The sequence below is a fragment of the Polypterus senegalus genome, chromosome 1 (assembly GCF_016835505.1).
Source record: "Polypterus senegalus isolate Bchr_013 chromosome 1, ASM1683550v1, whole genome shotgun sequence".
Classification (NCBI taxonomy): domain Eukaryota; kingdom Metazoa; phylum Chordata; class Cladistia; order Polypteriformes; family Polypteridae; genus Polypterus; species Polypterus senegalus.
The window spans coordinates 130211010-130235411 of NC_053154.1; the positions used below are offsets into that span (position 1 = coordinate 130211010).

Sequence of the window (24402 nt, forward strand, 5' to 3'; positions counted from 1 at the left end):
AATATTCACATATTAACTCTGCATCCAGTTTACCAAACTTTTTTTTATTATTCCCACACTTTTGTATTTATAGGGATCATTTTTGCTTTTGACCTAGCAATTTAAAATACCTCAGCTGGCTTTAAATGTTATCATGTTATGGACACTTTTGAAAGCTATGAGCAGTTAACTGTACTTTGTAAATTTGTACGCATAACAAGGGAAGCAGTTGATATTTTTAAATCCACAAAATATGATGACACATAGGCAAAAAGTACAGCAAAATGCAACAATCTAACACCAAGGAGGGATTAATGTCAGCAGAAAAACAGAGCTTGGCTCAGAAGAACAAAAAACTGCTGGAATGATGCTGCCATCTAGTGGCAACAGCTGAAAGTGCAAAAATAAATATATAAGCGCCCGGTGCTGGCTGGGATTGGCTCCAGCAGACTCCGTGACCCTGTAGTTAGGATATAGCGGGTTGGATAATGGATGGATGGATGGACGTTTTTTGTCACGCTTTAAATCAGGCTTATTTTAAAACCTACATATATATGTTTGGTATCATTCTTTTCAGAATTTATCGAACTTTAATGTGATGTTGTTAGGTTTTCAGATTCTTATTCCGTTTTTAAATTATAAACTAAAAAATATCAAAAAGATATTATTTAGAAAAATATCAAGAAGATTTAACCACAACTGGGGCCAGAAATAAAAGACAGCTGAACGAGCAAAGAGGAGGTAAAAAAAAAACTGTATTTGTTACCCATTTTATCACCGTTTAAGAGGGGATTTCGGAGGAGCGACCGCATCTCCTTGGGGTGCATTCAGCCCCCTTTTTTGCAATGCTAGCAGCAGAGATGTGAAGTGCCTGGCATGTAGCACAGACTAGGGGGGGTTGGCAAGAGAAGCGAGCAGGGAGGAACCCCCTAGTATATACATCCATCTATCCATCCATTATCCAACCTGCTGTATCCTAACTACAGGGTCACAAGGGTCTGCTGGAGCCAATCCCAGCCAACACAGGGTGCATATCAACAATCAATTTTAAAGTAGGAAGACTATTGCTTTAGAATACCACAGTTTCAATTTCCCATAATGCCAGGCTAATTCTAAAATATGTCATAAATAATAAAAATAATCCATAACATAATAAAGAACAGCAATTAGCCCAAAGAAAAATTAGACATATCATTATCTATTTTGATACAAAGAAAATAAAGTCAACGGATACAAATGTATAAAATGATATAAAGGTACTAGAAACAAATGCAGAAAAAGTTAATAAATCAGGAGACACATCATAGTTTAGTGAACAAAATCATATCTTTCTAAATAGCATTTAGAATTCAACAAGGTATTGATCACTGTCAAGGTGGTGCTCTGGAAGGTAGACGAGAATACAAAGTATCACTAGATAACTGTAAATCCCCAAGAAAGTTCTAAAACAGCTCACAGAAAATGACATGGAAATATTGGAACTCTGGGTAAAGGATGCAAATGCTGTGACATGAAGTTCAGAATATGAACCAAAGAACTGAATGGAGTTAGGGGTCAATAAGTTGGTAAAAGGTAAATGATAGAACAACAGTGTGTTGTTTCCATTAAGATCACATCCCCACCCAGGAAAGAGTCTGAATACAATGGTAAGTATTTCCTGAAGGGCAAACTAAATAGAACAGTCTCAAATCAGTTACTAAAACCAATGTGATGAAACAATCCTGTGAACAGAAAAGCAGAAAAGAAATTCCTTGAAAATCTAAACTTCTTGTGCTGGGTCTTTGTTTTATCGAAGGCAAAGTTCATAGACTGAAGTGCATGCAGCTCAGCCTCATAAAGATGGTCACCATGATGATGATGATAATAATAATACTTAATTACATTTACAAAGCACTTTTCTAGACACTCAAAGTGCTTTACATAGACAGTAGGGAGTCACTTCGACCACCACTCATGTGCAGCATCCACCTGTATGATGCAATGGCATCCATTCTTGTGCCAGTATGCTCACCACACATTAGCTACCAAGTGGTGAAGGGGTTAGAGAGATAGTTAGTCAGTAAGGGACAGGGGATGATTAGAGGGCAAGACTGGACAAGGCCATGATGGGCAATTTAGCCATGTCACAAATACATGTCATGCCCCTACAGATATGCACCCCTGTTCTGAGTAGCATCAAAACAATAACCAAAATAGTGCTAAAAAAAGCATGCAAAAAACACAGCAGAGTGGGAACAAAAAATCTAGTTAATTTAATACCAAAGGAGATGTAGCTTCATTATGGTGTCTGTCATTTATGTGAACTAAACACTGGAATGGATGATCTAAAGTTTAAGACAGAAAGGATGCAGCTTTAAACAAGACTTGAACATGGTAGATAAACTTATGAAGTTTTCCACAGGCTGTATTATGATGGGAGAGGTACCAGTTTCACTGTCTTAGGATGATTTTACCACAAGAAAACACTTTCTCAAAAACAGAAATACAGCGACATGCACGTTTCATAGTTCACATAAATTTATAGGAGTCTGTTTCTATTAAGGATTTTTTTTTCCTTGGCAGTGGTTCTTCTCTCATTCAGGTCCTCCCAGAAGGCTGTGTGCCTGTCAAGCTGCAACAGGGATGTATGGCCAAAAATGTCTTTGAATTTCATTGAATCTGACAAAACAAGAGCAGAGCCAACTCAACCTAATTATACCAAACTCTCTTGTGTTGTTTTGAAAAGCTCTGCAATGCTTGTCACGATGCTGGAGTAAAGCGTGGTTTAAAAAGATGGTGCATCTCCAGATTATTTGTACAACACAGAGCGCACAACCCAACAATATCTAAGGGATATTACTTATAAACAAACCCAAGACATATAACGCTATATCACGACATACTGTATATTGAAGCTGAATCATGCAAAAGGGTTTTCTTTATCAAACAAACGATGTGCATATCACAGAGTCCAAAACAGAACTGGCTATAGTGGCCTAAGATGGAAGTGACATCATCAAAGGGGCCGGCTTCAGAAGTGATGTCATCAAAGGGGCCGGCTTCTGAAGTGACGTCATCAAAGGGACAGGCTTCAGAAGTGACGTCTTCAGAGGCACCGGAACCTTGCAGGATTTCCCGGGAAAGGTCTGTAGGGAACTGAGAAAGACAGTCAGCGCACTCCGCAGCCCCCTGGTCGAATGTTTTATTACAATTAACTGAGCCCTTTAGCTGCCTCCTACTCGCACGTGTGTGACAATAGATAGATAGATAGAATGATACTTTATTAACCCCAAGGTGAAATTCACATACTTCAGCAGCAGCATACTGATAAAAAACAATATTAAATTAAAGAATGATAACAAAGAAGGTAAAAACAGACAATAACTTTGTATAATGTTAACGTTTACCCCCTGGGTGGAATTGAACAGTTGCATAGTGTGCGGGAGGAATGATCTCTTCTGTCTGTCAGTAGATATATATAAGTATAACTAGGATAAGAATTTGTCCTATGAAGTGTCCTACTCCCTCTACCAGCAAGGAGTAGGAGGCAACATTTGAGACAAAAGTTCGATTTTATGAACCCTCAAGCCACAAATTTGCACTGATGATAATGTTTTGTAGTTTTCTGATACTAATGTTAAAATTTCACCACAAAGATAAATAATAAAAATAATGACATTCAAAGCAGAAGGAGAAGAAGAAGGAAAACATAATAAGGTAGGATATTGTGCTAAGCTGCATGTAACATCATCAAGAATAATACAGAAATGAGCGCTGAAATTGAAAGGCCGAGATACACACACACTGAATGAGGGTTTAGCCCGATAACAGGCATGTTTATTTAACAATTAATGATCCACAAGGTTACTTCCAGAAGAATTAATTTCCCGTTGCTATGGCCACGGGAAACACTATTCTTGCGCTGTTTCTGAAATCGCATTAACTCTTTCAGTATTCCTGTTTGCTCCTGCTGTGTCCCCCCCATGATTCTTCCTTACTTTCTGCATGGCTCTATTTATCTAATGCCCTGGGAGTCTCTGTCTACCTTCTTGAATATTCCCAGACTTGTAAAGTGTCCATGGAATACAAAGCTCAGCCTATCTGTGTGACATTTCGCTGTTGACCACCCATCCAGCCCCAATTATCTTCTGGGTAATATGCTGATTCTACAATACAGGTTGCATCTATGACTGTGTGCTGATGCTGTGATATTGCTTGTATTTCACATCTGTGTGCTCATCCCCACTTGGTGCAATGACCTTTACATGTGTGCCGATTTGCATGACTATACCTTACTTTAACATTAACTCACATGGAGTTGGGAGGAAGTGTTGAAATCTGTGCATTACCTCATGTGTTGTAAGGATATTCAAACTTTGGTGCAAAATTCAAGAAATGGTTGGTTGTGACTTACTCAAATCATTACAATCGCAAAGCTGCATTTTCCCTGTGGCCAAAAAAAACGCAAAGTTCCCAACACTTTAATTTTGTTTGACAGTTCATGGCTTCTCTGTGTAGATGAACTGATCGCATAACCAACAAGTATTGTTACAAATATTATACCATCTCTGTCAAATCGATATCTTTTATCAGTTCAGTGTTGCCCAGCATTTCTACAGCATTCCGCCTTTCCCGGTATGTAGAGATGTGTGTGGCAATATCTGCCTGAGCGCTACCCTCTGGCAGCTCCTAGCCAGTTAGGACATCTCATGAGCTCTCCTAAATCCTGGTCAAGTTAGGAGTACTAAACTACAGGAATATTAATAAAATACCCCTAAGGGTAGAGCAAATTTTGCATTACTCAGATTTTTGAGCCAGTTACGACGATTTTCCTACTCTGAGACACTTGAGAAATATGGGCACATATACAGTATATTGTTTCATTAGCTTTGTCATTGCTTTATAGCTGGAAATATGAGCAAATGCTCTGAGCCTGTACTCAGTGAAGAGCACTATATGAAACATAAACTGAATTACTGAATTGAAATTGAAATGAGGAGAGATGGAGAATCCCTTGAGAATGGCTCCTGTTGTAAATATCCATTATTAACCTTTCTCCAACAGCTTGTGCAAATAAAACTTAGGATCATTTCTGGTACAGATTGCCCATCAGTAGGCATTGGTGTTTAAAAATGATGAAAATGAAATTCATATAAAGGTTTGGCTACAAACCTGATAAACAATTTCATTGAGAGTTAAGTACTAAATAACATCAACAAAATATTAAAATACAACTGTTAAATAGACAACAAACTTCACTATGTAGTTGATCTGTAAAAAAAGATAACTCAGATTTTAATAATGATTCTGTGGTTCCTGGGCACTTACAGGCTAGTGTGGCTTTAACATGTGTACTGCCTAAAACAAGAAATGTGTTACACACTTTAACATGTATTACAGTTAAATTTAATGGAAGCAGTTGTTAATAGCAAGACCAACCATCCCATAGTAACAACAGTTGTATGAGTGAACAGTAAGCATGCGGGTTCAGCCAGGTGTGTGGAGTACAAGTCAAGGGAGGGTCTGCTTTAGCTGTTGTGGAAACCGTACCCCCAACACAGACAGACCGACACCAGGATGTATGAAACACGCTATTTATTTTTCCTTTACTGCACCACAATGCCTTCTCTCATCAACTCTTTCCTTTCTTCTTCTTTCACCAACTCTTTCCTTTCTTCTTCTTCTTTCTCCTCTTCTTTCACCAACTCTTTCCTTTCTTCTTCTTCTTTCTTTTCTTCTTTCCCTCTTTCTTTCTCTCTCTTTCTCTTGGACCTCCTCCTCCTCCTCCTCACAAGCTTCGTCTCCTTCCTCCCAACTCTGGCTCTCTGTCTGGAAGGAGGCGGCCCCTTTTATCAGGACCCGGATGAGTCCCAGGTGCTCCCCTTGACGTCACTTCCTGGTGTGGCGGAAGTGTCAGGAAAGCCCCTGGAAGCACTCCGGGTCGTCTTGGAACTGTTTCCGGGAGCACTTCCTGGTGTGGCAGAAATGCTGCCATCCAGGACTCCCCAACTGACCGGGCGCCCCCTGGCGGTGGCCACGTCCTCTCACGGGCATCCCAGCTCCGTCTCTGTGGCCCCCAAATAGACCCGGGCGGCTGCCCTCTCGTGGCCGAGGAGAAGTATTGTCCCTGTTGGGGACTGTCCAGGCGTCCCGGCCGGGCAGTGTCACCGTACATCTGTGACACTGTATAACTAACAATTGAGGCTGCACTTTGAGTATTGCGTGCAGTTTTGGTCTCCATATCACAAAAGAGACATAGCAGTGCTAGATAAAGTCAGAGGAGAGCGACTAGGCTGATACCAGGACTTGGAGGATTAAGCTACTTAAGTAAAGATTGCACCTTGCATTGCTAAATAAACAAATGTAAATGTTAGGGTTGTGGATGGTCAGCAGCTTCTTGGCTTTTTTTCTGTTATTCACTATAAGAAAGAGATGCTGTGATGTTTATCTGTGACTCTGAACTGGCCTGGTGTGACAACAGTGTCTAAAGAACACTGGCATCTTATCTAGTGCGGGTTCCCTCTTTGCCCCCATTGATGCTTTGAAATGCTCAATCACTTTGTAAGATTAACCAAGTGGAAGCAGCAGATACAGAGAAAGCTGCACTATCTTGGTAAAAGCATTCAGGAGTGGGTTTTATAGCTAAGATGACGCTTGTAGTGGGAGTATTCCTGGAAGAGAAGATTGTAAAATAAAGCACACATTTTTAGTAGTCGTTTGTGTTACTTACTGTATATTGTAGCGTCCCAGCCAGGTTGAAGCCTTTTCTTTTTTTTTGTGTGTGGACTGTTAGGTCTGACTCAGGGAGCGTGGAGTACAGCAAGGAAGATTGACAGCGGGGTATTGATTGATGCGGTAAGGGGAGGGGGGGCAGGACCCGGGAGGAGTGGAAAGGTTAGAGAGGGTGCTAGAAGATTGTGTTTTCGGGGTTTTCAAGGTCGGCATTTTGTTATTGACTGTTCAAGCAAAACGTTTGAGAAACTTTAGCATGAGGCGATACCTGGACCCTACAGAGGTTGCACAGGTAGTCCAACTTCTCCAGGATGGCACATCAATATGTGTCATTGCCAGAAGGTTTGCTGTATCTCCCTGCACAGTCTCAAGGGCATGGAGGAGATTCTAGGAGACAAGCAGTTACTCTAGGAGAGCTGGAGAGGGCCATAGAAGGTCCATAACCCATCAGCAGGACCAGTATCTGCTCCTTTGGGCAAGTAGGAACAGGATGAGCACTGCCAGAGCCCTACAAAATGACCTCCAGCAGGCCACTGGTGTGAATGTCTCTGACCAAACAACCAGAAAGACTTCATGAGGGTGACCCAAGGGCCCCATGTCCTTTAATGGGCCCTGAGCTCACTGCCCAGCAGCATGCAGCTCGATTGGCATTCGCCATAGAATACTAGAATTGGCAGATGCACCACTGGTGCCCTGTGCTTTTTACAGATGAGAGCAGGTTCACCCTGAGCACGTGACAGAAGTGAAAGGGTCCGGAGAAGCCATGGAGAACATTATGCTGCCTGTAACATCATTCAGCATGAGCAGTTTGGTGGTGGGTTAATGATTGTCTGGGGAGGCATATCCATGGAGGGTCACACAGACCGCTACAGGCTTGACAAAGGCACCTTGGCTGCCATTAGGTAACAGGATGAAATCCTTGGACGCATTGTCAGACCCTATGCTGGTACAGTGGCTCCTGGTGAACGACAATTCCTGGCCTCATGTGGTGAGAGTATGCAGGCAGTTCCTGGAGGATGAAGGAATTAATACCATTGACTGGCCACCACACTTTCCCGACCTAAATCCAATAGAACACCTCTGGGACATTATGTTTTGGTCCATCCAATGCCACCAGGTTGCACCTCAGACTGTCCAGGAGCTCAGTGATGCCCTGGTCCAGATCTGGGAGGAGATCCCCCACAACACCATCTGTCATCTCATTAGAAGCATGCACCAATGTTGTCTGGCATGTATACAAGAACACAGGGGCTATACAAAGTGCTGCGTACAATTTTGAATTGCTGCAATTAAATTTTGGCAAAATGGACTAGCCTGCCACATAATTTTTTCACTCTGATTTTTGGGGCGTCTTTGAATTCAGGGCTCTGTAGGTTGATCATTTTCATTTCCATCAAATGATGTGGCATCCTTTCATTCCTAACACATTACCCAGTCTATATCAGTATAGATATCTAGGAGGATTTCTTTTTCCCATTGAGATCTGATGTGTTTTCAAAGTGTTCCTTTAATTTTTTTGAGCAGTTTATATATATATATATAAACAGTGCAACCCGGAAAGTATTCACAGCGCATCACTTTTTCCACATTTTGTTATGTTACAGCCTTATTCCAAAATGGATTAAATTAATTTTTTCCTCAGAATTCTACACACAACACCCCATAATGACAACGTGAAAAAAGTTTACTTGAGATTTTTGCAAATTTATTAAAAATAAAAAAATTGAGAAATCACATGTACATAAGTATTCACAGCTTTTGCCATGAGACTCAAAATTGAGCTCAGGTGCATCCTGTTTCCCCTGATCATCCTTGAGATGTTTCTGCAGCTTAATTAGAGTCCACCTGTGGTAAATTCAGTTGATTGGACATGATTTGGAAAGGCACACACCTGTCTATATAAGGTCCCACAGTTGACAGTTCATGTCAGAGCACAAACCAAGCATGAAGTCAAAGGAATTGTCTCGAGGCACAAATCTGGGGAAGGTTACAGAAAAAATTCTGTTGCTTTGAAGGCCCCAATGAGCACAGTGGCCTCCATCATCTGTAAGTGGAAGAAGTTCGAAACCACCAGGACTCTTCATAGAGCTGGCCGGCCATCTAAACTGAGCGATCGGGGGAGAAGGGCCTTAGTCGGGGAGGTGACCAAGAATCCAATGGTCACTCTGTCAGAGCTTTAGAGGTCCTCTGTGCAGAGAGGAGAACCTTACAGAAGGACAACCATCTCTGCAGCAATCCACCAATCAGGTCTGTATGGTAGAGTGGCCAGACGGAAGCCACTCCTTAGTAAAAGGCACATGGCAGCCCACCTGGAGTTTGCCAAAAGGCACCTGAAGGCTTCTCAGACCATGAGAAACAAAATTCTCTGGCCTGATGAGACAAAGATTGAACTCTTTGGTGTGAATGCCAGGTGTCACATTTGGAGGAAACCAGACAACGCTCATCACCAGGCCAATACCATCCCTACAGTGAAGCATGGTGGTGGCAGCATCATGCTGTGGGGATGTTTTTCAGCGGCAGGAACTGGGAGACTAGTCAGGATAAAGGGAAAGATGACTGCAGCAATGCACAGAGACATCCTGGATGAAAACCTGCTCCAGAGCGCTCTTGACCTCAGACTGGGGCGACGGTTCATCTTTCAGCAGGACAACGACCCTAAGCACACAGCCAAGATATCAAAGGAGTGGCTTCAGGACAACTCTGTGAATGTCCTTGAGTGGCCCAGCCAGAGCCCACACTTGAATCTGATTGAACATCTCTGGAGAGATCTTAAAATGGCTGTGCACCGACGCTTCCCATCCAACCTGATGGAGCTTGAGAGGTGCTGCAAAGAGGAATGGGCGAAACTGGACAAGGATAGGTGTGCCAAGCTTGTGGCATCATATTCAAAAAGACTTGAGACTGTAATTGCTGCCAAAGGTGCATCGACAAAGTAGTGAGCAATGGCTGTGAATACGTATGTACATGTGATTTCTACGTTTTTTTATTTTTAATAAATTTTCAAAAACCTCAAGTAAACTTTTTTACTTGTCGTTGTCCTTATGGGGTGTTGTGTTTAGAATTCCGAGGAAAAAAATGACTTTAATCCATTTTGGAAAATGTGGAAAAAATGATATGCAAATATTTTGTTCATCCAAAAACAACATCGGTAATAAAACAAGGAAAAGTTTCACTAATTATACAGCACTTGTCAGCCGGCGTAGCCTTTCTTTTGTTAAAATGTTCTTTGAATTAATGGTCCTGAAATTTCCGGGAAAGTAATTGCAGACCATCTCACTCCAGTCATTACAGGCTGTAACAGTCCGACGCGGCATATCCGTTAAGAGTGGCCGCTCGTTATCATTTGTGATCTGAGCACCGGGGACATTGGGGACCGATGCGCCTGAGCGTCCAATCGGGTGAAAGGTCGGCGAGAGGAGCTGTTGTCGTCCTGTTAGAAATTTAAACCTTAGTGCCAGTTACCTGGTAACGAGGGAGATACGGGAGGAGATGAAATCTAATCCACAGGAGCTACGTTCTGCTAAAGGGACATTGTTACACTTCGTAGTGCGGTTTTCTAATCATTGACTACATATTCCTAAAACACATCTTTTTTAAAGGAGGCAAAAACTTAATAGAGCACTGAAATCAGAGAAAAGCGATACAGATGATTACATTTCTTTGACCTGTCTTTGCAGAGCGCTGCAGCATTACCAGAACATTTTTCTAGGGTCTCCAGAATCCTGAAGGGACATGTAAGATGCCAAGTCGTCAGAAGCAGGTGATTTTTTGTGCCGGTGGCGTGTTGAGTTTTGCCAGCGCTTTGTGCATCGCCGCTGCCATCGGCACGCAGTCCTGGGTGACGGGCACCATTCTGTGCACAACAGGGGCACAGCTAGTTAACGCAACGGGACCCGACCTGGAGAAATTTGTGGGCGAGATCAACTACGGGCTTTTCCGTGGGCAAAGAGACAAGCAGTGCGGTCTGGGGAAGAGACTTGCTCAGTTTTCTTGTGAGTATAAATACAGTACTGCTGAACATATTCAACATTTTCTTCGTTTCTACTTTACATTTGCTCATTTTCAGGTGGTAGCGGAAAACATGATCTCACTTATGAACCGTGCATCCGTATGTTTAAAAGCAGTAAGGGCTGCTGTTAAAATCTTTCCTACGGAGTTAGTTGTACCACTTAATTGTTTATAAAACTGTAAACACGTAACGTATCTTAAACACGATGAAGTTGTAACTTCATGCGCCATGCCACTCCCGCGTGGTAAAAATGACAATTCTAAAAAATGTCGCGGTTTCTAACACTGTCACCTCACACCTCCGAGTCCCCCAGCACGACCGAGCCCTCTGCTATGAGGGTGTAGTTTGCACAAACTCCAAAACGATTCTTCTAGCAAGGTGCCGTTACTTAATGAGCTTAAGTTGACTGTACTCAAAATCAGTAGGTTTTTAGGCTTTACATATCCATCGCCTACTACATGTGACTTAAATGTCTTCCTTAAGAAGTATCTTTTACATAGTAAGAATTTGAATGGATGTCATTGCTTTAATTTATAACACCACTTATAAAAGTCACTTTTTGGCTATATTGCCATTACTCAATTACCTTAGGCTGACTTTACCCAAACTGAAAATGTTTTTAAACTTTAAAAAATATTTTTGGGGAAAATTATTTAATAGGAATGGTAAGTTGATTCAAATGAGAATGTGTGTGTTTGTATAGATAGGCTTTAGTGTCTGTTTCTAGTACAATTGACATCATTTGTTTGAATGTCATAATAACTTTGGACAATTATGTTTATAAAAAGCAAATGAATATCACGGCAAAGAATCACCAATCGTGTTAGGATGCCACACAGAAATGTTGATAAATCAGGTGACTTTTTCATGGTGGCGGGGAGGGGGGAATTGGACAGAGTGCCGCATGTTTTCCAAAATGTTTGAGAAGTTTTGGGTTATTATTTTTGGGAATAAGATGCAATTTTAGCATCGGTTTATTTCATTTGCATTAAGGGTCCACCCCTTTATCTAATGTCAGAGCAAGATAAAGACGTAACAGTAGTATGAGTACCAAAATGTGTGCGATTACGAGGGTAAATTTGGGCAAATTTGTCAAAACCATTGTACGCCCTACCCCACACAAGCTTGCTTTTCTTCTGCTTGTGATAACCTGGTTTCTGATTTTTAATATGTTTGTAATCTTCGTGTAAGTGGTTACTTGGCAATATCATTTAATAATGATGTGGTTTTAATGGGGTTTGTGGTAAACTTGCCAGTTTAATTCAAACTTGAAAGTATACTGTATTTTTAAAAACTACGTTTTGGGTGTATTATCATACAATGCAGGAGTGCCATCAAAAAATTCAGACATGAGTGTTAGTAGGCTTTGCGCCCATAGGAACCAAGTTACCCGAACTATTCTATAACACTTCAGTAATTAGTTATTGCTCTGATGCTGATTTTTCTGTTCCCAAAATACATCATTACGATAGCATTACGAGAAGAATTCATAAATAATTGCAGAATTATGGCATTTGACGGTTGCTGTAGAGCAGGGCTTCCCAACTCCGGTCTTGGAGGACCACAGTGGCCACAGGTTTTCATTCTAACCCTTTTCTTAATTAGTAACCTGTTTTTTTCTCTTAATTAACTTCTTTTGAATTCATTTTATTTGACTTGTTCTTGAAGACCCAGACCCTTTAATTGTTTCTTTTTCCTTAATTAGCTGCCAAACAATAATGAGATACAAAATGAATCAAAACATGACCAGTAGACTCTGTCAATCACACAATATCTGAAAACTAGCCGACGCCCACCATAGCACACGGCAGTGTAAGAATAGGAACGGAAATGGGTGAGAAAGGAATTCAGAAATCAAGAAGAAAGAAATATTTCTTGAAAGACGCAGTTGTGAATAGATGTTTTGCTGGAGACGACAGATAATGAGTCGAAAGATCTAACCCTAGAAAAGCCACGTACAACAATAGTTTTGTTGCATGTATCTTGGACTTCCTTGAAATGTGGACGGTAATATGATCATTTTGCCTACATGTACATTGTTATTTTCAGCCTTTGCTTGCAGTACGTCTGATAGTCCTTTGTATTGTTCCACACGCAGATCTTGTTGATGTAATCTGAGATAGTTGAGACACATGCCCTCTGCTTTAGCATACTGTTGGAATAGTTTGCCGCTGGAGTGCAAAATACTAAATGTATTCCTCATTTCTTTAAGTTCTTTTATCGGGAACATGTTGTAAATCTTTGTGCCACCCAATGTCTCCGTAAGGGAATAAAAGTGGGTAAACCATAGAATCGTAATTCATATTGAGGGTGGAAAACTGTTTACAGGAGTTGTCTCTGGGATAGATGCAAATGTCCCTTTCGCCATCTTCGGTGTGACATGTCGGGGCATTCTATCATTGTAAATCCTGCCCAGGGTTTTCCTTGAAAACCATTTGTACAGATGCTGTTGGATTAGACTGAGTGATTTCATGTATGTGTTTGTATGATTTAGCGAAGGGGTTGATGGTTCTGAGCATGGAATCTAGCTGGAGAAGTAAATTTTCGCTGCATGCAGAGTTTGCTTTATTTTGTAAGTGTACTTCAGTAGCTTGCGCTGTGTCAAAAACATACAACTGTCCATATCCTGGAAAGGTAGAAGTGTTAGCGTATAGTGGAGAGATTTGGTTTTGAAATAGTATGGTACGTGGCCAAGAGGTTGAGTTATCTGTGCACCCATGAAAGCAAACGCTAGAGAAGAGTTGTATTCTCGAATGTGTTCACGATCATTTTTACCTTCTGATGTTTGCTGTGTAAGAAGCTGTTGTAAAGACACAGGTGGCTCCCGCAAAGGTGGTAAAGCTGCATTACCGTTGTGGCAGCACCTTGAGTACTTCTTGGATATATTACGCTCAGCAGGCCAGTATAGTGCATGACAGTGTTTACACTGCTGGTCTGGAGACCCAATGTTGTACTCTTGGACGGGAAGACAGGAATGAGGTGAAGAAGTACCTTTGGTAACGGGAAGAGGATTGCGTGTATGTCTGCTGAGATTCCGTTGGTGGACTGCATGTTGGCTGCGTGTGGGTGGGACCGGTTTTGAAGAGGAGTTGCAGGCAGCATGGGGAAGGGTTTGGAAGAAGACGAATAGAAATCGAGAAATGCCATGTCAGCTACGTGTGGGCGGGACCAGTTTTGAAGCGGAAATAGTACGAACCAGAAGGGAAATATATATAAGAGATAAAGAAAGGTGAAGGTCTCAGGAAACCTGATCTGCTCAGGTCCTCAAAACATTTTAACAAGAGAAAATCAATAATTTCAGAAATGTATGTTATTGCACAATCAGAGCAGCAACAAGCCATGGAATTAAAGAAAGGGTTTAATGAACAATGAGAATCGACGTCTAATTAAGCAACTGGTTGGTCTTCTGTCGGCTCACTCACTTCCCATTTCATTTCTGTTTGGGTGCCATTTAAGGAAAGAAATGAAGCTATGCAGAGGAACGATGAAATTCAGGGAAACGAATCTTAAAAAAACAAGTCAATTAAAATTAATTCAAAAGAAGTTAATTAGAAATTAAAACAGTGCACTAAATTAAGAAAGGGGTTAGAATGAAAACCTGCAGCCACTGCAGCCCACCAGTTGGGGACCTCTGCTCTAGAGTACCTCTTTCTCTTGCACAATTTGGCTCAAAAACTAATCAGTTACATCATCATCTCATAACAGGTTTAAGTTTTGAGTTTGGTATTTTTCCATCCAGCCATTTTAGCTCTTGACCTTCCTCCAGAAACTGTGACAGACAGACAGACACACACACACACAGACCCATCATTGAGATATTGATGTTTTCTGAACAAATCCAAATCAAATTATGTGATATCTACTGTTGAATTTTGCTCTGTACATGTAATATTTCTATTGCACTATTTCATTGAGGATTGCTTGTGTTTTGTTCCATGTATTGTATTGTATTTGCCCTCTTTTTTGACACCCACTGCATGCCCAACCTACCTAGAAAGGGGTTTATCTTTAAACTGCCTTTCCCAAGGTTTCTTCCATTTTTTCTCCTACAAGGGTTTTTTGGGAGTTTTTCCTTGTCTTCTTATAGAGTCAAGGCTAGCGGCTGTCAAAAAGCAGGGTCTATTAAAGCCCATTGCGGCACTCCTTTTGTGATTTTGGGCTATACAAAAATAAATAGTATTGTAAACTGTATTTTCAGTATCAAGGGACCCTAAAACAACGAGATCCATCTAAAGCAAATCTAAAGCTTTCACTCCTCCCCCATAGATTATAGGTTATGGTGGGGCAGGGCGCAAAGCAAAAATTTCAGTTTTGTTAAAATTCAGTAATTCAGTGGAACAAAACTGTTCTAAATTTGGAGTTGTTACTTTAAATAAATCTGAGTAACTCAAAAAAGTTACGTTCATTTACTTCCTTCCACTTAACTTAGAGGGCGGCACGGTGGCGCAGTGGCGCAGTGGTAGCGCTGCTGCCTCGCAGTTAGGAGACCTGGGTTTGCTTCCCGGGTCCTCCCTGCGTGGAGTTTGCATGTTCTCCCCGTGTCTGCGTGGGTTTCCTCCGGGCGCTCGGTTTCCTCCCACAATCCAAAGACATGCAGGTTAGGTGGATTGGCGATTCTAAATTGTGCTGGGTGTGTTTGTGTGTGTCCTGCAGTGGGTTGGCACCCTGCCCAGGATTGGTTCCTGCCTTGTGCCCTGTGTTGGCTGGGATTGGCTCCAGCAGACCCCTGTGACCCTGTATTCGGATTCAGCGGGTTAGAAAATGGATGGATGGCACTTAACTTAGAATGATTTAGTTTGAATTACCCAGTTCATTTATGTGGAATTTCTTGCAAGTAATTGAATTAAGTTCCTCCAATGAATCAAATTTTTGAGTGCCATGATCCTGTGTCTATTTCAGTTTCCTGGGACATATGAAAGTCACTGCCACCTGAGCTGTGAGGCAGTAGCACATACCACAGCACTAAATTTCAGGAAATATGCTTATATATTGTATATTTTTGAGATGTCTGTGGTATCATAACATTTAAATTGCAACATTCATGTTCAAGGTTCTCTCTCAGCATAGACCACCAAGTTAAAACAAGCAGGTACATACTGTAACTTTATATAGCAGATCATGGCTTGAAGTGGGCCAGAACACACTGGTACTGAGTACTGGTACTACTCAATTTTCAGCAGTTGCATACCAACAGTGTTTTTTTGAACATACCAGCTGGCTGTTTGATCGACTGTCAGTGTATTGTGGTGTTCAAAACTTCAAAGGGACCCCCTAGAGACCCCGCTCTTTAATTTACTGTCACTGTATTGAGTGGTCAAAGAGAGCTCTTTCAGAAGTTACTCCGCTTTTTTTTCTTACACTATCCAATGTCTTACTGTAATATGTATGTAAACTTTTTTATTATTATTATTATTTACTAATATTGATTTAATAGAAATTGTCTGTTCAGCTGGGTAACCCTCAAGGCTCTTAGATTATTTTCATAGGAAGGCTTTATACATTGTACAGCTATAACAACACAGATGTAACTATTTCCTTTTAAGAGTTACAATGGATTTTAAGTAGTTTACAGGAGAAAATGTGTAGTAAAAAATCATAATTATGCTGATAATTTGTTAAAAAGAAGTTTGATTTCTCTTGAAATTGACTGTTAATATTTTAAAGCACAATAGCATATAAACATCTTAAGAAACAAGGAATATTTAACTAAACAATTATCATCTAATAAGAAATACTGATTTTTAAGAATAAGGCATGTAAACAAGATAGTAAGAGTAAGAATATTGTCCCTCTATTTTCTAAACCCACTGATCCATCCCTTAATTTAGTGCAATAGAGGGCTGTGAGTCTGTCGCAGCACCATTGGGCTCAAATCAGAATGTAATTTGTCTCGGGGTGGGGGTTGATTTGTTTTCAATCCTATTCTAGTAAAATTGATCTATTTGTATGGAATGTTGTGTGACTTCAATAAAATCAATAAAATTAAAAACAAAAAAACACTAAAACACTCAGACACAACCAATGGCTAAATAAATCAATACTATAAAGACAAAATGTTGGTTTTTCTATTCCAAATGACCAAATGCTTACAATTCTACAGTTTTTCAAATTGTTTTACTGATAATCCAGATGGGGCCCCCCATAAATGAGACAAATCTATGTATCCTAATGAGCCCCGACTGATGAATGAAATCGTCGCTTGTACTTTAATGGCTGGTGAGGTTAAGGGTGGTCACCTCTTTGTAATAAAATGGAGCTTTCACAAACAAGTAATTGCATTCCACATTTGAGAGCAGGCTGTTCAATTAAGCCCATGTTCATTAGGGCTCTGGCACTGGCATGCACACCATAAATTCACAAAGAGCAAACCTGGACAGCAGAAACAATTCAGTGGGTAGACATTCAGAGCACTGGACTGTGGTTGGAGGGACATCTTAACAGGCTGCTTTCTGTACAAATTACATTTTAATTAGTGAAGAGACATTTATTTATTGACAATCTAAACTAATGGAATAAGCACTGAACATGGAACACATACTAACGGAAGGAATTATTTTAAACGCTATGACTACCAACACAAGTTTTTACAGATTCCTATTGCCTAATGCAGTTCGTTGTTTTATGTGTTATACTGTCTGCTGATGTTGTTTCTTAAAATGAAAGCATGAAGAAGTAGGACAGCCCATCAGCAATTTTAGATCTTATCAGCGGATTTAGTTAATCATGGTTTTAGACCCCATTCCTCCAAATGGACTAAGTGGAGTAGCAGGTCTCCTTATCACACTATAGTTTAGACCTTCAGTGGCTCCTTGTTCCACATGCGTGCTGCTAGAGGGATACCCCTCACATCAGTGTCACACAACATAATGGCTGACCATATTAAGTGTCCAGAAATCTGCCTTTGTGGGAATCAAAATTTACCTTGAATTCTGTCACTGTCCTTGGCTCATTGAAAACATGCTTTGTGATGGAATGCTGTCCTGTCTTCTCCACTGAATGGTTCACTGTTGTAAGGGCAAGAGCCAACAAAAATGAATTTCAAGAAAAACGAACTTCTCATGAAATCAAAACCAATATCTACAGTATGTCTCTTCACATTATAACCTTTAATTCACAGTAGGAGCTTATTAGTAAGGTTTTGGGGAGAAGCCCCGCCATTCTGTACAGGACAGGCATTGTGACATATGGGCTAAGGAGCTGGACTCGAAATGTGAAATTCCCATGTCTTCCTGAATTTGTAGGTGTTTAATGTGCTTTCCCTCTCTGTTTCCCCTCACAACTTCAAAACTTGAATTGGGAGTTGGCTGATAGGTCTAAATAGGGTGATCCAAACAGGGGTGATGAATATGGATGGATAATTATTGAAAATGCTCTGTGAAATAATGTGTGCCTTAATCATTTTAGATCTCCTTTTATATCATGTGTGCATGTTTTATGATCAAGTGGATTTAGTTTACTATCTTTGGGTTTAAAATCAGATTAGAGGAAGATGGATAATGCCCTGGCTGGGTCAGAATACATTGCTGCTTGAAATGCACTAGGGAAATAAAAGACATTGGACAAAAAAGAGACATCTAATGATATGCTTTGGTGTCATCACTGCTGTCTAGTACTGACATTTTCTTCCATCCATCCATCAATCCATTATCCAACCCGCTATATCCAATCTACAGGGTCATAGGGTTCTGCTGGAGCCAATCCCAGCCAACACAGGGCACAAGGCAGGGAACAAACCCCGGACAGGGCACCAGCCCACCACAGACATTTTGTTCCTGTATTATCAATAGAGGGCTTGAGACTTATCTCTGAACATTCTTGGGTGGCATGCATGAATGCACCTTGTTACACTTTGTCGCTCTGTCCCGATATTGTTAAAATAGACTGTGGACCTCAACTACCCCATAGTAATAATAACTGGAATTACTAGGCTCAATAAATGAATGTATTATTTAAGATGTTCTGACGAAGTGGGAAACCTGCAGCATCCTGAATTTATACAGTAAGTAGGCTTGGATCTATACTAATAAAAGGCAAAGCCCTCACTGACTCACTCACTCACTCACTCACTCACTCACTCACTCACTCACTGACTCATCACTAATTCTCCAACTTTCCGTGTAGGTAGAAGGCTGAAATTTGGCAGGCTCCTTCCTTACAGCTTACTTACAAAAGATGGGCAGGTTTCATTTTGAAATTCTACGCGTAATGGTCATAACTGGAACCTATTTTTCTCCATATACTGTAATGGACAGTTCAGCTCGATGGCCGTGGGGGACGGAGGTGCATGTGACATCATCACCTCTCCCACGTAATCACGTGAAATGACTGTGAACGCAGTACGTAGAAAACAAGGAAGAGCTCCAAAGAGCACTGAAAAAAAAACGCCATTTCACAATTGAGAAGGCAGCAAAAGATTATGAATCAAGTGATGCATACAAGCATATTCATAAGTGCAGCTACTGCGGAAACAAAGCACGGTGTGAACCGTAAGTTTAAATTAAGTTTATAGACACACTCCCGCTGCCGTTTGTCATGCCTACGACGAATATGGTATTCGCGAGATACAAGTTTAATGAGAAGACACGAGGTATAAACGAGACTTTGGATCACTTTGTAACGGAATTAAAATTGCTGTAGCAAGAAACTTTTAAGTGCCGGGTCTTAGCTAACATTAAATAAAGCTGTTGACATCGCGAGATCGCACGAGCACAGCTGAGAAGTTTCGATGCATGTACTCCGAGCGGCTCACGTCAACTGACTTTTCAGGACAGGAAAAGATTAAATAAAGTTCATACACACGCTACTGCTAAATTATTCGCAGGCAATTTCCACAACTTAATACCGGGAATGCCTGTTGAACATCTTACATTCACGAGTACCGAATTGGGTGGTGAACACTTCGATGAATGAAACCTGTCATCTTTACAATGGCTGACAAACACGGAATATAACTTGAACACAACACATCCTCCAAATACGAACCTGATTAAAAGAAATAATGATAATCAAATCATTGATGACAGCAACACTCATAACAGTCAGAAAACTATTACATTGACAATCATGTTACGTTATTTTTAAAATGTTTCCTTTTCTTAGCACAAGCACAGCTGAGAAGCTTCGATGCATGTACTCCGCGTTAAAAAAAATAACGCATTTAATCACACTTTGCATTCCAAGCAAAGGGGAACTTTTGTCAATGCATGATTTCCTGGTACATCGATTACATTGATGCACACATCAGAGCTACAAAAATGTAAGAGTCGGAAGAAAGCGTGTTGCTAGGATTGATCGGAGGCAAATTTCATTTCAAAAGACTACCCGACGGAAGCCTTGATAAAAGCGTGGTTTTGTGCAAACTGTCCAAATACGAACCTGATTGAAAGAAATAATGATAATCAAATCCTTGATGACAGCAACACTCATAACGGTCACAAAACTATTACATTGACAATCATGTTACGTTATTTTTAAATATATATATATGTAGATATGTATATGCATATATATGTGTGTGTGTGTGTGTGTGTATATATATGTGTATATATGTATATATTTGTATATGTATATATGTATACGTATATATATATATATGTGTGTGTATATATATATATATATATATATATATATGCAGGCAACACTCATGACAATGACAACACAATTACATTGTCAAACATGTTACGTTATTATTAAAATGTTTCCTCTTCTTTTTCATTACTTCTTTAACACACTACTTCTCCGCTGCGAAGCGCGGGTATTTTGCTAGTTTCTAATAAAATAGTTTCAATTGCATAGTCGGTTATCAATAAGTCAAGGTCTTCTTAATTTTTGAACTGCCAGGGTAACACCCTAATTAAAAACAAAATGCAAAGGCAGAATTGCAAACTTACAATCTGCTGTTTATACAGTATACAACAGAAAATATAAGCTGATACAAATTTAAAATAAGGAAGTTTAGTTGCCTATTATTATTTATTTTTTTAATAAAATTATGATTTTAAGAAGCAAGTGGTACGCTTCGTAGATCCTTATTCCTGGGTGGACATCTGACACCTGGTTGCTATCTCAGAGCATGGATTCATGTGGATTTTTTCTGCAGATATTCTGTGTTTCCTTAACACATTCCCAGGACAAACATTTTAGGATAATAGATCGTTTAAAACTGACCCAGTGTGAGAAGGTGTGTGCTTGATTGAACTGTGCAATGGACGGACACTTTTTCCATGGTTCTCAACTTATACTCAGTATAAACAATATATGCCACAGTCCCCAATTACCATGAATTAGATGAAGAGAGCTTGAGAATATTAAATTAGTTTGAAAAGCAATTAGGCTTTGAATATTCTTGGGAAAAAAAATTTAAATAAGTTTAAGTTTGCAGTTTTTTATATTCACATTCCATTTATCACAAAGGTGTGATACTGTATGTCCTTTGGCTTATATTTAAGGTAGAGAAGGTGCAGTTTACTTTGATAAATGATATTCCTCTGCAACTTTTTTTTTTAATGTAAATGGTGAACTGGCGTACAGTTGGGTATACCGTGTCAATGCCTTACTTCTGTTTTCCAGTTTTTCCTGATCTAATGGGTGCTATTCCGGCCAGCCTCCATGTCACTGTCATTTTGTTCTCCGTGGCAATGATTGTATTTTCATTAGTTGCAACCGGCTTTTTCATGTTCAATGCATTTGGCAAGCCTTATGAGACTCTTCATGGACCCCTTGGCCTATATCTGTGGAACTTCATATCATGTAAGTATAGAGTTTCTGTTCTGTGTCATCTTTTCTTCTGTTTACTCAACCCAGGTAAGGATATCTGTACCCAGATGTTGCCTTGATTCCTGGCTGGGATGTTTTTTGTCGGGTGTTTGCTGCAATTTCCTCTATAGTCCCTAGCTACCTATCATTAGGATACAAGTTAATCAATGTGAGTGTGTATAAATGTGGTAATAGCACTGTTTTGGTGACTTTTAAATCTCTATTCTGTAAACTTTAGGTGAATAGAAATGCATAGGCTGCACTGAGCTGAATGGTCTGCTTCTGCAGAAGCCTATTCATGTGTTCTTATCTTCTTATATTTCTGTGTATCCTGGTGCAGACTGCTAGTCCTACCTTCACACTCTTTGTATATGAAATAGGCTGTAGATTGATAATGGCACAAACTATAAAAAATTATGTTCAAATAAAAAGAATACATTTAATTTTTCCATTTCAAATTTCTTTTTGTCTGTCTCACAGGTTCCTGTGGTTGCCTTGTGATGATCCTCTTTGCTTCAGAGGTTAAAATCAATCACCTTTCTGAGAAAATTGCAAACAACAATGAAAATGGCTTTTTGTATAAAACTCACAGTGAAAAATATGACAAGTCATTCTGGATCATTGTGTTTTGCTTCTTTGCCAGCCTCCTAAACATATTGCTCATCCGAGTGGCTGGAATCCAGTTTCCATTTCAGGAAGCAAAAGCATCAGAAGCAAGAACTGGAGCAGCCGACCTTCTCTATTAACTGGTTGGGGATCTTCCTTCTCAGCCTACTGGCTGTTGTGGGATTAGTAGGACCATAATCAATATAAAATGGAAGACACTTCAAAGGTTTTACATGTAAACAGCCTGTTATAAGACTGCCACATAACAATGGCACCACTGTGTCCCACAGAGCTTGGCCAGAAGTGAAGCTAACAAAATAAAATTGACATTTCCAGCCTAAACTGGGAAACAGAAAAATTGAGCACTAGGAAATGTGTAACGGTGTATTTGAACAAATAATAGATAAATGACACATTAGCTCAAACGCTGGTAGATACAAGGATGAAAAATAATGAACACCAACAAGAAGAGGAAACCAAAAATCACATTATGTTACAGAGTTGCAACCCTAAATAATGATAAAAATAATGGCAATGTTTATATAAAGTTATCCTGGAAAATAAGGAACAAGAACCTGAAACACATTTCCCATCCACCTATCAACATTCTGAATTTACTTTAACAGTAATGGTTCATGTGAAAGTCAAAGCTGTTCCAAGAAGTTAAAAGGAGCAAGGCAGGAACCAACTATGGTGAGGCTCCATTCCATCGCAAGGCTCATTCACAAAAACAGACAGCCATACTCTGATCAGTCAATCTTTAGACTGTAGGATGACCCAGGAATCCACAATGAAAGCCAATGCAAGCAAGGGAAGAATGTACAGGCGCCAGTTTGGGATCAAACTCAACTCCAACTGCTGCATGTTGCTTATCAGTCATATATATTATAACACCAGTTTCTCTCGCAACTTAAAATAGCACAATTTAGTATTGGGTGCTGGAGTATTTATGTATTTTGGAATTCCCAAGAATGGCATTGGAATAGGCACAACTGCCAAGTTTATCTTTATGTGAAAATAACTCACAAAAAGTTCACTGACAGATAAAGCAACACTAGAACAAATGAGATTCTGATGAAAGCAATAGCTTCAAAACAGGTTCAGTCACTGACATAATAAACATCCCATCATGTTCATCGACACGTACAAAAATGCTGGACAGGTCCATCTCTTCATTACACTGCCTACCCATGGCTTAAAGAATAGTTGGCATTAACTGACTGTAAGGGGGACTGCCAGTGAGTATTTGGCAGGGGTTTGGTTAACAAAAACTGCTCTGTTTGCTGATGTTTCATGATGAAGAGCGGCTAAAGGTGATAATGGAAAGAAAGATGAAAGAAAAGACATCATCACTTAGGAGCAGCAGTGGGCAAAAGCTCAAACGCCTTGACTGTGGTGTGCATTAAGTTCTGAAAAGAAGCAGACAAACTCTGGGCCATTTTCACATGATGAAAAATCAAACGTTTTCCTGCCCCTGGTTAGCTGTAGGCAGCCTCTATAACTAATAATAAGAGCGCGGTTATTAAAATAGCCTGATTTTGTATTAGACTGTGCCAAAATGTACGTAGAGGGGATATTTCATTTTGGTTCTGAACTTTAGATAATGAAATATCATTTTGTATTTGTTCTTACTTCACTGATGTTTATATTATTTATTAGTTTTGTCATTTTAAGATTAATTCAACCTTGTTAAACATTTAGATCTACAGGAAATGCCTTCCATCTGTTTATTTTAATAGCTAAGCATATTTCAGTCTGCATGAAAAAGTGGCCTTTCAGTTCTAAAAGAGGACTATAATATCAGAATAAAGGAACTTTGCTTGGAGACTCATAGGATCAGTTAGACCACAACATGAATCTTATTCACTTTAGTAGAATTAACTCAGAAAAGAACAATGAAACAATAAACACAGTTTGCAACTGAGAAAAACTGGGTGCTTGTCTTCTAAGATTAAGTCAGAACATTTGAACTGAGCAGCAAAAGTATCAGTGAGCAGGGCTGGTTTTATCTTGGCCATTACTAAGCAGGATTTTATCCTCTCACTAGCAGGTGGAGTAACTTGGCTGTTTATGCACAAACTCCATCACCCTCCTCTGCTTCACTGCCATCTGTAGCTGCTGTTGCTCCCACCGTGTGTTTGCTGGTGTTGGCTATCCCTTTACATTCCCTGCTAGAGTCACTTCTGCTGATGGGGTCATCCTTAAGGTACTGTGACTACAGTCCTCCAGTGGCATTTCAGACACTGAAAAGGACAATATGAGCAGTGACACCTTCTGTGACCAACAGGAGACTATATATATATAATATATAATATATATAATATATAATTGTGGAATTCAGG

The 24402-nt window shown here is 40.0% G+C and overlaps 1 protein-coding gene across 1 annotated transcript; it reads left to right on the forward strand.

The window, feature by feature from the left end:
• The first annotated feature begins 10066 nt into the window (after positions 1 to 10066).
• Positions 10067 to 24335, forward strand: clrn1 (clarin 1). The gene is made up of 3 exons (XM_039758006.1): positions 10067 to 10682; positions 21269 to 21448; positions 21935 to 24335. The coding sequence occupies exons 1-3, from the start codon at positions 10430 to 10432 to the stop codon at positions 22198 to 22200; spliced, it is 699 nt and encodes a 232-aa protein (XP_039613940.1). The 5' UTR covers positions 10067 to 10429; the 3' UTR covers positions 22201 to 24335.
• The last annotated feature ends 67 nt before the right edge of the window (positions 24336 to 24402 follow it).

Coding starts and splice junctions, on each gene's coding strand:
- clrn1 (XM_039758006.1), top strand. CDS start 10,430: ATGCCAAGTCGTCAGAAGCAGGTGATTTTTTGTGCCGGTGGCGTGTTG. Junction 10,683..21,268: donor GAGACTTGCTCAGTTTTCTT/GTGAGTATAAAT, acceptor TCTGTTTTCCAG/TTTTTCCTGATCTAATGGGT. Junction 21,449..21,934: donor TCTGTGGAACTTCATATCAT/GTAAGTATAGAG, acceptor TCTGTCTCACAG/GTTCCTGTGGTTGCCTTGTG.